Raw genomic sequence first — 13138 nt, forward strand, 5'->3', positions numbered from 1 at the left:
ACTTGTCTTTGATTCCCACTGCAACACATCCACCAAATAAGTTATTGTCATGGGTCCTCCTTTACTATCCATGTTATAATAGAGACGCCGCCAGTTTTATTGAGGTGTGGAGCGGTCTCAGTATATTTTCCTGCTTTTTTGCCCTTGACCAATCACATGCCTGTTTAACAACAAACTGGATAAAGCCATCACGTTCATAAAATAATTCCAGCACAGAGAAAGCAACACAAAATAAAATCGCGACAGTTTCGAAGGTCATTAAAACATTTCCAGCCGACAAGAGATGCAGATCAGCTGCACTCACGTCTGTGTCCGCCTGAGCGTCGGAGGAACTTGATGTTTAACAAGCTTTATTACCTGCTGTAATCAGCTGTTCCGCTTGTTTTGGAGAAGAGGAGACCAACTTCGGCTCTGTGTAAAAACTTCCTAACTGATGAAAACTTAAAACAACAAATTCGGACTCAGTATTTAGCGAAACTCCATGAGCTGTTCGCTGTAAGACCCTGGTCCCTTTGGTGGAAACGCAGTGAGTTCCTCCAAAGGTTCCTATTTCTGGGGTATAGTTCCTTTGGTCGAAACGTGGCTTTTGGCCATGATAAAAAGAGCGCCAGCCAACCTGAAATGATGGAAAACAATGTGGAAAATGTGATGGCATTCATATTTGTTTCATGTGTTAATGTGAGGAAGGTCACAGTCTCCTCATCGCCCCACACAGCTGATGTTTTTGTGTCTTCAGTGGAACAAATGGACAATGCGCATAAAATCAGACGGATGGAAACACACTTACTGTCTCATCGAAAAAAAACTTATGTTACAATTGTCACGTAAAAGCAACATTATGTAGTCATTTTATCTTAAATTAACAGCTTCAAAATACTTTTGATGGGTCACTGACTTGTAATAGTGTGAATAGCATCACTCTCGTTGTTATTCCAGGCCGGGTACACTTGCTTTGGCACTGTGTAAGATTGAAATCCCGGGCAGGATTTGTATCGTGACGACAGCGTAATGCTTTACAGTGCCACATCACACCAACAAATCTCTTTAGCACGCAAGCTATGAGAAGAAGCAAAAAGTATATAAAGTACAATCTGGATATTATGGCTGCGAAGAGACCAAAGAAGACATTATCGAAGAAAGAGAGGAAGAAAAAAAATTAGAGTGACCAAGCAAGAGAGTGGACAAGAGTAAATATGAAATGCTTAATGTTTGGCTGTGTCAGCAAAGTTGTCAAAAAAGAGGTTCAGAATCAGAGGTTCTAGCCATAAATCTTTAGTTGATGTTAGCAAACTTACTAGATAATAGGGCTTGGCAATAAAACAATAATGATAATTATCGCAATACAATTTTCCTCAATAACAATTAATAACAATAACAAATGTTCAATATATTGTCAATAAATGTTTGATTGAATTCATTTGGACCACAAATGAATTAGCACTTAATTTTTCTATTAAGACATTTATTTTGTTGAGGAAAAGGGGCTGAAATGATGATTTAGTAATCATATTTTTTGAAAAAAAGATTTTATCATAATGGTTTTGAATGTTCTACCTCAGAGATATGAGTTGATCCACTGTCTGGCATCAAGTGTTTGTCACGTTCTGACCATAAAGAAAAGTTTAACCACACAATTAATCATCTGGTTTCTTTAATTTTCACTCAGGAGCTAAAATCAGCCTTTAAACTTGAAAGAAATAATGATTTGACATTTGGTATGACATGGTGATAACATTTTTGGCCATATCGTCCAGCCCTACTAGATAACACTCTTGGGCATTAGTAATGATACTTTAAGTGCTCTTACGTTGGTTGCTGTCTAGCTTTGTTGGCTAGCTTGCCACCCAAGTTTCAGGAAGTAATATTATTATGTCCTGTGTTGGGCACTTACTGGATGTTGAACCCCTCAATTCACTCTGAATTGAGGGGTCTAACTGCAGACCTCCGCTGTGGAGTCGCTTCCGCTGCAGGCTCCACTCTCAAGTCAGCTCCACTGTCAGGACAGGAAATAACCATAAATAAACTGTTTTTTTACGTCCCCTGCAGGACGTAACGTGATGCATTCTCGGTTGTTTCGCTACTCTGCACGTCTTACAGTAAAGTGGAAGTGTCTCTATTCATTTTTAAGAAGTGGATATTTAGGATATTTACAGAACTATCGATACAGGTATACATGTTGTATTGCATGTGTGTTCATTTTTACAGATGTTACAGTTTGGTAGTCCATAGAGTCCAGCAGGGTTCTAGTTACGTGGGAGTTCAGCTCCCATAAGGAGGGTCTGAGCTCTTATGGAAACAGTAAAATCACGCATCTGTGGGGGTCACTAATGAATTTACCAGCAACCATTATTTTTAATCACAAATTTATTTTCATTCAAGTTATTATTTACATTAATAAGATAAACACTAAAATAAACAAGTTTTCCAAATGCTGCGCACCGCATAAATGTCATAATGATATGATTAATAATTAAGATGATACCATAAAGGGCGTATTTGCGGTGTCTCCTTGAGCAGTAGTCTTTGTTGGTTTATTTCAGGCTTTTGAAACTTAAACTTTGTTGCAGTATCGCAGACATCTGGGGCTGCGGTTTGTGTGAGAAAAGTGTTGGACCATGTAATGAGCAATAAAAGTCTCTCTGTCTGTCTCGGCTCAAGCTATTATTTAATTATTTATTATCTGCCGGTAGCATTCGTTATATTACAGACCCCCACAAAACTCAGCTGAATTGCTGAACTGTGGGCACTGGACTACAGTTATAATCTGAGTAAAATGCCATAGTATATTACACCTCAAAGGGAGATTATTAATGAGAAGTGTGTGGTGTTTTTTATATTTATTTATTTATTTGTTTTAAGAAGACTGGAACAGAGACTAAGTTACACTCTTAATCAATGACGTCCTGTTTTTCTGTGAATTGATTTGCCTAGCTTTATGGACGGAGTTAACGTTAAGCTAGACGGAGTTATTTTCACAGAATAAATAAATAGTGCCTATAAAAATAAAAAAATAAAAATATATATATACTGTTATTAGTTAAATTATTGAAGCGACATACAGTTTGCTTTGTTGCTACACTGGCATGTTAAGTGCTAAGTAGAATAGGCTCAAATCAGTATGCTATATTTAAGGAATTAGCCTACTAGTTTTCCCTTACAATGTTGAATGATTAATTAAATAGAAGTCAGCGACAAAATCCCTTCTCCCATAAGTGTCTACATCATTTAATTTTATAATTTTTGAATGCGTTTCCTGTCAAATCGCACAGTTTTATTTTGTATTTTTTGAGTGTATTTCCTGTCCTGACAGTGGAGCCTGCACCGGAAGCGACTTCACAGTGGAGGTCTGCAGTTAGACCGTCTTGAACGGTTGGGGCACCAAGTTGCACCAAAAAAAACAATCTTACATGACGTTGCTTTAACTCAAAGAGATTGTTTGGCATTCTTAATTTCCCCGTGTGCGTGTGTGGTCTTTCCTCTGTATCATATACTTGAATTCCATTTTTTTCAAAGGTTTAGAAGACTTATTTTGAAGGGTTTTAAATTTGATAACAGACAACATTTCACTGTAACGCCCCTTCCACCTATATATTTCAAACATGTAAATCACTTGATTGTTACATAATGCCCTGCTGTATTTAATTCAAATTTATTTATTAGGATAAACCCCTTGTGATGCACCCTCTCGTTTTCGAGAGGGTTCTGTGCTAAATTCTCTTATTCTTTTTTTCAGTGGCATAAGAAGCGGAAGCGGCGATCCTGTGGAGAATGTAAAGCCTGTCTCTGCAGGAAAGACTGCGGCACATGCGATTTCTGTATAGACAAACCCAAGTTTGGAGGCAGTAACAAGAAGAGGCAGAAGTGTCGACTACGTCAGTGTCAGAGACAGGCGATGGTAAGATCCTACCAATTCTGAACTAATTTGTTGTTTCTTGCATTAATGATGAAGTAGTGTTGTAGTTGTGAAATATCTCTCTGCTTATTTTTGTCAGAGACACTTGCTGCCTTTCCAGATGGGACAAGGTGACTATGGGCCAGATGGCTCGATGCTGCCCGGCAGGCCTAGACCTCACTACACATATAGCCGAAAGTCAAATTTAAAGAAAAACAAAGGATCGCAGTCTGGCTTAGACTTCACTGACAATGAAGATGATGACAGCAACTTTCAAGCAGTGAGTTACCACAGCCTTTGGCCTTCACTTCTTCTTATGTTTTCTTTTTGCATGCAGCGGTAGTGTTGAAGACAGTTGCATTCTCCTGCAGATAAAATCTCAACAAATGGTGAATGGTCTGTGCTTCTTAGCACCTTTCTAGTCTTTCAGATCACATTCACACACTGAGGCTAAGGTGCCTCTGCCATCAGAAACAGAAATACACTTTGGGGGTTCAGAATCTTGCCCGAGGATACTTCGGTATGCAGACATGGGGAGCCGGGGATCGAACCACCGTCTTCACAGCCGCCCCTGAAAACTCATTTATACTAGAAAGTTAAGGTAGAATTTCTGTTTTATTTAATTTTATTTACGGTGCTCATGTTTCTCTGTTGTAGATGAACTGGAGCTCCGAGCCTCCCAGTGGTAGTAAATATCCCTATGAGCTGAATTTAAGACACCACCAATCATCTATGCAGGTTTGAAAACAGATTATTATCTACATGTCACGTCACCGCTTAGCTCACCAAGCAGAATGTCAACTTGACTTTGTCTTTCAGCAGTTGAATCAGTTGGATTTCGACCAGCGGAACGGACTCCTTGACAGAATCTCTCACATCAGCCACCACAGCTCTGAACTAGTAAGTTTACATTCTTCCTTCATATTTGTTTTAGTAATAATGCACTATTTTTCTCCATTAGGTCAAAAATGCATTTTGTGATTGCTAGTAGTGTCTCTATGTTTCAAGTTCAGGAGCCTTTTGCTTGAGGTGTCCCACCGCTCTTTAGTAGGTAGTTGCAGTTTTCTGGCTGATTGTGTGCACATTCTTGCTGCCCAATGCTTATTAGCACTAAACCTGACTGATCATGAGTCATCTTGGCATCCTGTTTACACTCTGTTACCTTAATGTCCGTTTCCTTCTGAACCTGTGGTCATGCTGTTCTTTGGTCTGTGGCTCAGTGTGATGAATTCAGGCCTGGTTCCAACTCTGTTTGACCAGGATGTTAACCAATCTATGGCAATGCAATCTGTACCCAAATGTTCCATTCATGGTTGATGAATCTTTTTGCATGGGTACGCTTGTGTCTATTTGTGTTGTCTTGTCTCAAGTTGGAGTGCTGCTCCTCCCCCCCTCCTATGCTCTCTTGTTGGCATGTCGATGCGACAGAACTTAAGTGTGACAGTTTTTGGGGGCATTTATTTTCCATTGAACAGTTTGACAGTAGATGGAAACAGACAGGAGACATAAAGAGGATGTATGACATGCAACTAAGCCGGACAAAATCACACTGGGTATGTTTTCAATTATATGGTACGCATCTTAACCACTTGACACCAGGCCACCCCCAAATGATAATTTAATCTCCACAACACAGATGCAAATCACTGCGAGGCTGTTTGCCTGACACCCCTCTCTTCTGAGCTTTTCTTTAATTTGTTCTCGTGGTCAATATCTGATGCGTCATGACACAGTCAGTCACCGTTTCACATTTCACATGTGTTTTCTTGTGGTTTGGAGACCAGCCTTCGGGTGACACAGCCGCTGTCACTCGTGTAGTGTGTGACCCCCTGTCTACTATCAGTCATCAGTCGTAGTGCGAACGCCAGAACAACTTCAAGACTCCCGTCACAAGACGGCAAGTTGTGTAGTCTGAACAGCACGGCCATCGGCCGACGCTGAAAGGTGAGGTGCGCTATTCTGGAGAAATCCAATACCATTATATGGCGCGAACAGCAATACAGTAATGTAACTAACATTAGCTTTTGGTCTAGCAAACCTTTCACTACAGTTAGTGCTGCGAAGCTAACGTGCAGAGAGACGAGACGGTTTCCCAGAGCCAGGAAAATTGCTTCAGACATCACAACAACAGCATGTCTAGAAAGGAAGAGCAAGTCAATTTAACATTACCTGAAACAAAAATCATGGTGGGCACGGTTAGAACAGTGTTGTATGGCTCGGTCCGAGCCACATTGTTTGTTTTCCCATTTACAGAGCCAGGGCTGTGTACACACATCAGATTTTTTTTTTCCTCGCTCACACACACATACCACCTTACATATTCACCTTAACAAAGACGTGTATTGGATTAGAATCGCACCCCACCTTTTAAGTAGTTGAGTTCAGGGGGACTGTCATGCATATTCTGTATCTGTTTGCTGGCATTTTGTCTTTGAAGCTAAATGTAAAAATGAGTGACATATGTAAGCCCAAGACTACATGCTTTGTTTTCAGGCTGCACCATTCCATCATATAGAAATACTCTGCAATAGATGTCTTGTGCATAACTTTATACACATTTCTCCAAAATTGTGCTGCTGTCTTTATGTTGTTTAGTATGGTGTGCAGGAAGTCTGTGAATTAAGCCTCATTTTACTGGTTCTATTGCAAGTACTGATGGTTTAGTATTTGTGTCACGTATACTGTGTCTTGAATGCTGATGAGGCACATATAAAGACACTTAGTTTGGGGATTTTAAATTGAGCAACAAAAAATCTATTGGCCAAAGATCCAACCTCGCCCAATACCAAACCCACTTCATGCTGATTAAGCCCCTGCTTGCTTGCTGCTCAGTGGCTAGCAAATGCCTGTAAATCATCTCGATCTTCTCTGCTCTTCATTCTCTTTCTGTTCTGACTGCTGTCCCATAACTTGAATCTCTGCAATGCTTCATGCCCAAGTCAGCTGTTGCACATCTAAGCTGGTTACTCTTCTGTTACCTCAGTGGCTGCTGAGATGCCAAGCTTTAGCAATCTATGATGTAGCTTATTGTTGATACAAGATGGCAAATGTCAGCTCGTCACATATTTGCAAACATCTTCCTATACACTAAAGAATTATTTAATATGATATAATATGCTAACATATATTCAGTTGCGAGTTTATTAGGTACACCTAACCAAAGCTAATGCAGTCTTCTATGAAAGCCCTGCAGTAAATTGTCCTTTCATGAAGGTTAAAATTAAACTATTTTAAAGAGGTTTTGACTCAACTGTATGGTCACCTTGAAGGTTATGATTTCTAGTGTTGCTGAATTATGTTGTGCTACACTGAGAGGTGTTCAATATTTTGTCCACCCCATTTATATCAATAAAGCAGGGATGTGATTTTTACGGATTAATCCGGAATTCCGGATTTTCCGACCTGAAAATGTGATGCACGTGAATCACGCAGATCTGTAATAATAATAATAATAATAATAATAAAAATAAAAAAAAGAGAACCTGGATTAGTGAAATGGAAAGGATCTAGGTTGACGTGTGTGAAGTTTTCTTCCTTTCTAAGTATCAAGGATGTTCGTTTACGCTCAGCTGCCAATTCCACACCTGCGCAGTGTGTACCACAGGCGCTCTCACGCATCAGTGGTATGTAACATGTTGGGCAGCAGTAGGCCTACTGCAAAATTACTTATCCCAGTAAAGAGTAATGTAACGGATTACTATTTCCAAAACAGTTGTATTATTACAGTTACTAATCCAAGTAACGGTGCGCTACTGAACGCATCATCCCTGACATGACCGCGCTGCAGCTCAGCGGCACCGGACCTTATGTTGTTAAAGTCAGCTGTTAGCCAAGAAGCTAAAGGACAACTGGTATTTTCGACAGCTGTAAGTAACGTCATTGCCATTACTGTGTCACAGTCATAGATGCAAAGAACATTGTCGTCCGTTGTAAACTTTGTGCGACCAGCAAAAGTTTTCAGCCACGAACAGTTCTACATTTATACTTAGGCTAATTGAAGCATCAGCTAAAGCAGCACAGCAACGTGAAACTCCGAGAGAAACTCCGGCCACTGCTGCCAGTGATGCTTGGACTCATTGGGAGAGAGTGGCGTTATATTAGGCCATCACCCAGTAGTGGGCCTGAGTAGAGTAGCTAATATTACTTTTCTAAGCAGTAGGTCTATAGCCTATGCTAAGTAACTAGTAGGTAATATTATTTCTGAGTAACTTGCCCAACACTGAGTTGACAATAAGGATCAGATAAATTGGGAATGTTTTGATTATTGCTTGTTAGAAGCTATGTCTTGTTGTCTATTGATCACTCATGTAGCCTATACACTTTGCTGTGTGAATGGTTGCTTTTTAAGTCGTCCTTATGTTAAAGGCTTTGGCACGTTATTAATTAATTTCTTGTGAATGGTTGTGACAAGGTTTAGGCTATATAAGGCCTTTTTACACGGGTCGCTCCGCGCTCCTCATCAACAGACAGGCAAACAAGTGCTCCGCGAGGTAACCATGGCAATGGCTTCTGTGACTGGCGCGATCCCGTTAAACCGTCGCGGTCGTTGTCGTCTCACGCACACGCCCGCCCGCTGCTAGAGTTGAAATGCCAAACTTTTCCTACAGTCTATGAACAGATAGAGACTGATCAGCTGTTTGAGTTTCCTGAAGAATATAAGTGTTTCTTTAACAGTCAGGCCACCAGGTCTTAAACAGGCAACAACCTTTGCTGCTGTCTCTTATTCATTAAAAATCATCTATTAACTTCAACTGAACTAATTTGAAAGTTAGTAGTTACATTATTTAGTTATAGACTCAATTATTTCATGTTTCATGTTACACATTTAGCTGTTGAAGTTTGGTAAAAATTATACAAAATAATAATTATTATAGAGGTTGCGATGGGGCAGTGGATTAGACCCTTGTCTTTGATTCCCACTGCAACACATCCATTAAATAACTTACTGTCATGGTTCCTGCTTTACCTTCTATGTTCGCTCCGCCGCCAGTTTAATCGGGGTGTCGGGTGGTCTCAGTATATTTTCCTGCTTTTTTGCCCTTTGCCGGTCGCATGCCTGATAAAGGTAAACAGAATACTAAAAACTACATCTTGAACTTTATAACCTTCCTGAAGGTGGGTCATATTGCAGGACTGCTGTATTTGACTGTATTAGTTTGAGCTCAGTCTGCCTACAGTAATACATTGGCAGCTGAGTGTGAGCATGTAGTGCCCGCTCCATGTTCTAATAATCCAAACAATAGACACACATGTTTAAACTGAAGCTTAAAGATGATTTGATACAATGAGCTTAGCTTAGTTGAGCTCATGAGTTTACCCTTTTAAACCAGGACCAGCTCAGCAGATGGAATGCAGAGAAATGCCACGCAGGTAGAGATGGTCAGAAGCATGTTGAGGAAGAGGAAGAGGAGGAGGAAGAAGAAGAGGAGTTGCCCATGGTAAGTGTCCTGCTGAGACTTTATAGATGTCTGAATAGCCACAAATAATGCTAAACCTTTTGTGCACTTGTTGCCGTTCTGTCGCTCTCTGCAGATCACACAGATCTTCAGTTTGGCTGATAACCCAGCAGGGAGTGGTGCGGACATTGAAAACCAGCTAATGAAACTGCTCCACTCTTTGCGCTCCTCTGTACTGCCAATCCTGTGGTATGCCATAATGGTGGAGGGCCCGCAGCTGCAGCTCATCCAGTGCTCTAAACAGTCGGGCATGACTGACACCATGGTGCTGATCGACCCAGGCTTCTGCTATCAGGTCACCGTCCAAAAGCAGCCGCTGCTCCCCACCCACCCGCTGTACGACAAGCACCCAGCGTGCTTAACCTCGGTGACTGAGGTGGTCGACCTGCTCTTGGGGCTGGAGAAGTACGTTGTGTGCCAGGGACTGCCCCCCAAAGATCCATTATCGAATGAAGACCCACTCATACTCGAGCGGGCGTCAACATGTGATTTCTTGGTTAAGAGGAAAGTGAACATCTGTACTAACTGCAGAGCGCTGCAAGGACTTTAGCTTCAGCAGAGAGAGAAGGAAATCTGTGGCCGCAATGGAGACCACCCATTTTCTTCTTTTTCTTTCTGTCTTTCTTTTGGTGGTGATAAAGGATGTTTTACAGATTTACCTCTGGACTGTAGTAGTATGATTTGATTATTTGAAGAATCACCAAAGGCATTCCCGGTGCTGTGACATTATAATCCAGACGTGTTTCTTCTCAGATGTTTTTTTGGTGAATGGATTTTCTGCTAACTGTTGTGTCCGATTTTGGGCAGTGGGATGGGTAGAGCTGAATTCTGTTAGTCCACTGTGTGGTTAGTGTGCGGTTGGTTGATTCACACCTTTACTTGAGGAATCTACGACCCTCGCCCTCTCACCGTTACTACACTTTTTGAGTGGTCATTTAACCCCAAATGATGTCTCTTTCAGCCCAAAAATGTTGTTATATGTTCTGCATCTTAACATGCCAACAGTGTTGCCATGCTACATGTATGATGTGTACACTATTTAATAGAGTAAACCAGAAGACTTTTGGACAAAATAATTCATAGTAAATGATGTAAAATGATCACTGCAGGAGCTGTGGTGGATTTCTTAGTGTTTGCTTGACTCGTAGCATTTAAGTGAATTGGTAGGTGCAGGAATGGAAAAAGGAGATTGTGAAATATGCCTTGTATACCAGACCCTGATTTCATTAGACAGATTTCACTGTTTTATATAAAAAAAATGTATTCACTTCCCTGTAGACTTATGCTTTTTGAATAAAATATTAGTGGAAAAAATAAAACTAGCAAAACAAAAAAGGGGCGGGGGTGAGTACCCCTTTTACTATGACACACGTAAATCATTAGGGGAAGGGAAATAATTGGTTTCCTACAATGGGTTGAATATAGATAACCTGTATCTAATATGACTTGTGTATCTTAATGTAACTGGAAAAACCCAATTGAGAAGGATAATAGAACCTTTTTTAGGACACAGAATATCCCATGGAGCCCAAAGGTCAGTCATGATGACCTACATGGCTCCATGGCTGAGTTGGGAAACAGTGTTCAGACAACTGTTGCTTTAACAGTTGCAGCTTCATGCCTGAGATGCAAAGAGAAAGCCACTTTTTAAAAAAACAAACAAACATAACTTCAGGACTGAAGTGATGCCTGTGATGACTCCTAGAAGACGTGGGAGACTCAAGTTAATGAGGGTTCTGTGGTCAGATGGGTGAAAAATCAGTAATGTTACTGTCCTGGGGTCCAGATGTCAGTTCTCTCTAACATTACCATTGTAAGAAGTCTAATTACATCCACTCTGACACAGGGTTTTAAAAATGACATGAGCAGGGGGTAGAATACTTTTTAAAAAGCACTGTAATTTCAATGCAGTAAAGCTGCACATTTAAAAACAAATTAACATTTTACAACTAACAAACGTAAAAAAGCTTTATTACATTTATTTTCAAATTACTCCCCTAGACAGTATTTCTAGCAGAAACCCTAGAGATTCTTTTCCACATTCATCATCGTTTTGGGGCTCACAAGACATGAGCTTGATTGGCAGATTTGACATGCTTGAAACTGAACAAGACCGAGTTCAGAGTATGTACAGTTCTTTTAGTATGCTTGTTCAGTGTATTTTCCACAATTATATCCTCATATGAAACTGGTAATGTGGCCAAAACGCACATAGGATGACCTTTATTAGGTTGGTAGAAGTGTGTGAAACCTCTGTGTGTTTGTATATTTATAAACCTTTTGATTGATTCAGTTTAAATGATGTAAGTTTTTCTCCCGTCCCCCTCTCCATATCAGATTTTATTTTGTTTGTTTGGTTTCCTCAAGTAACTGTGAATATTTTGAAATGTTTGGGATCAGTTAAATATTCTTTTAAAAATATATATTATTATTTAGTCTTGGAATGAAAACATTGTCTGTCTGTCTTTCTGAAGGCAGTGTGCAAATAAACATTTTTTGCGGAGTTGCTTTTAATTGCAGTTATTAAATATATCTGTTGGCCCTGACTACACCTGAAACACACACACACACTGAGAATAATGAGTGTAGTAGTAGTAATAGTTATAGTGTTCTCTTACTCAGGTTTTAAGTGATAGTCATACATATGACCAGAGCTGCTACTTCATGGGTATATCTAGCTATATAACCATTATTTTTTGGAGTATATGATGTGATGGGACTACAGTAGACTGAGCCTGATCACGTTCCAGTGACCATCAACAGTGATTTTACTTGTTGGTTGAGTTATGGGTTTTAATTTTAAGCACTGATTCAGTGGGAACCACAGCCAATGCCTTTAAATTAAGCCAAACTGATATTTTATATTGCTTCAGAGACTTCTATCTGTGGTCCACCAAGGTCTGTGTGTTTGAAGTGAAGCATATCTGAGAAACCAGTTTAGTTGATTTCCAGCAGTAGTTCTCAAAGTAGGGTCTGGGGACCCCCAAGGGTCCTTGAGGGGTTTCCAAGGGGTCCCTAGCAAAAAGGGGAATGGTTTATTTTTGTTATAATTCCATCCATAAGTAACAAAATGACAGAATGTATGACTACTTAATGGGTTTTATACACTTTCTGTAATAAAACATTGTAAAAGTTAAAATCCTATCAGATGGGGGACCCTGGGACAAAATCTTTTCAAATGGGGGCCTTGGTCTTGTGTCAGTTTAGGGGTCCTTGAAAAGTATAAGAACCACTGACATACATTAGCTTGTTATGTATAGGCCTATTGGTAGTTATACATTGGTGTTCTTTTAAACAAAAGGAAAGGCTCCATTTGAGCCTAAAATGTTAATGTTAAATAATCAAACACTAAAAGTTAGCTTATGTTCATTTGAACAAGGCTTTTATTGTGAATGCTATTACGGATAGCAGTTGTTAAAGTTTTTAAGTTGTTTTTAAATAGAATTTTTAAATTTCCAAATAATCTTCTTTACTCGTTGAATTTAATAGATATATTTAGTCAATTATCTTTTTATAAGGACAACACATAAACATTTCTGTAAATGTGCCAGTGTTTTTAGCCCACTGGCTAGTTTTCACCATTTTGGACATGGTATCTTAGATTAGTCACAATTCACTAATAGTAGCCTACTGTTAGTTTTATACACATGTGGGTTTTAGCTGTTTTGACTGGATTAGAAGGTCCCGCACATTGACTGAAAATATAGGCCGACTGTTTTAAAAATGATCCTGGCAGAATAATTCATAGTCTAGGAGAAGAATTCCAATTTTTGTTGTGTTTTTTCCCTAT

The 13138-nt window shown here is 39.8% G+C and overlaps 1 protein-coding gene across 1 annotated transcript; it reads left to right on the forward strand.

The window, feature by feature from the left end:
• Positions 1-3696: 3696 nt before the first annotated feature.
• Positions 3697-10619, forward strand: mbd1a (methyl-CpG binding domain protein 1a; the record flags this gene model as incomplete). Its single annotated transcript, XM_038736691.1, has 6 exons — positions 3697-3895; positions 3993-4172; positions 4550-4630; positions 4715-4792; positions 9223-9330; positions 9425-10619. Coding segments are annotated over 6 exons (1120 nt in total), but the record flags the coding sequence as incomplete, so codon positions are not given.
• Between the last annotated feature and the right edge of the window lie 2519 nt (positions 10620-13138).

The sequence above is a fragment of the Micropterus salmoides genome, unplaced genomic scaffold, assembly GCF_014851395.1.
Source record: "Micropterus salmoides isolate LMB-PRFRI ecotype aquatic unplaced genomic scaffold, ASM1485139v1 Ms_hic_scaffold_2100, whole genome shotgun sequence".
Taxonomy (NCBI): Eukaryota; Metazoa; Chordata; class Actinopteri; order Centrarchiformes; family Centrarchidae; genus Micropterus; species Micropterus salmoides.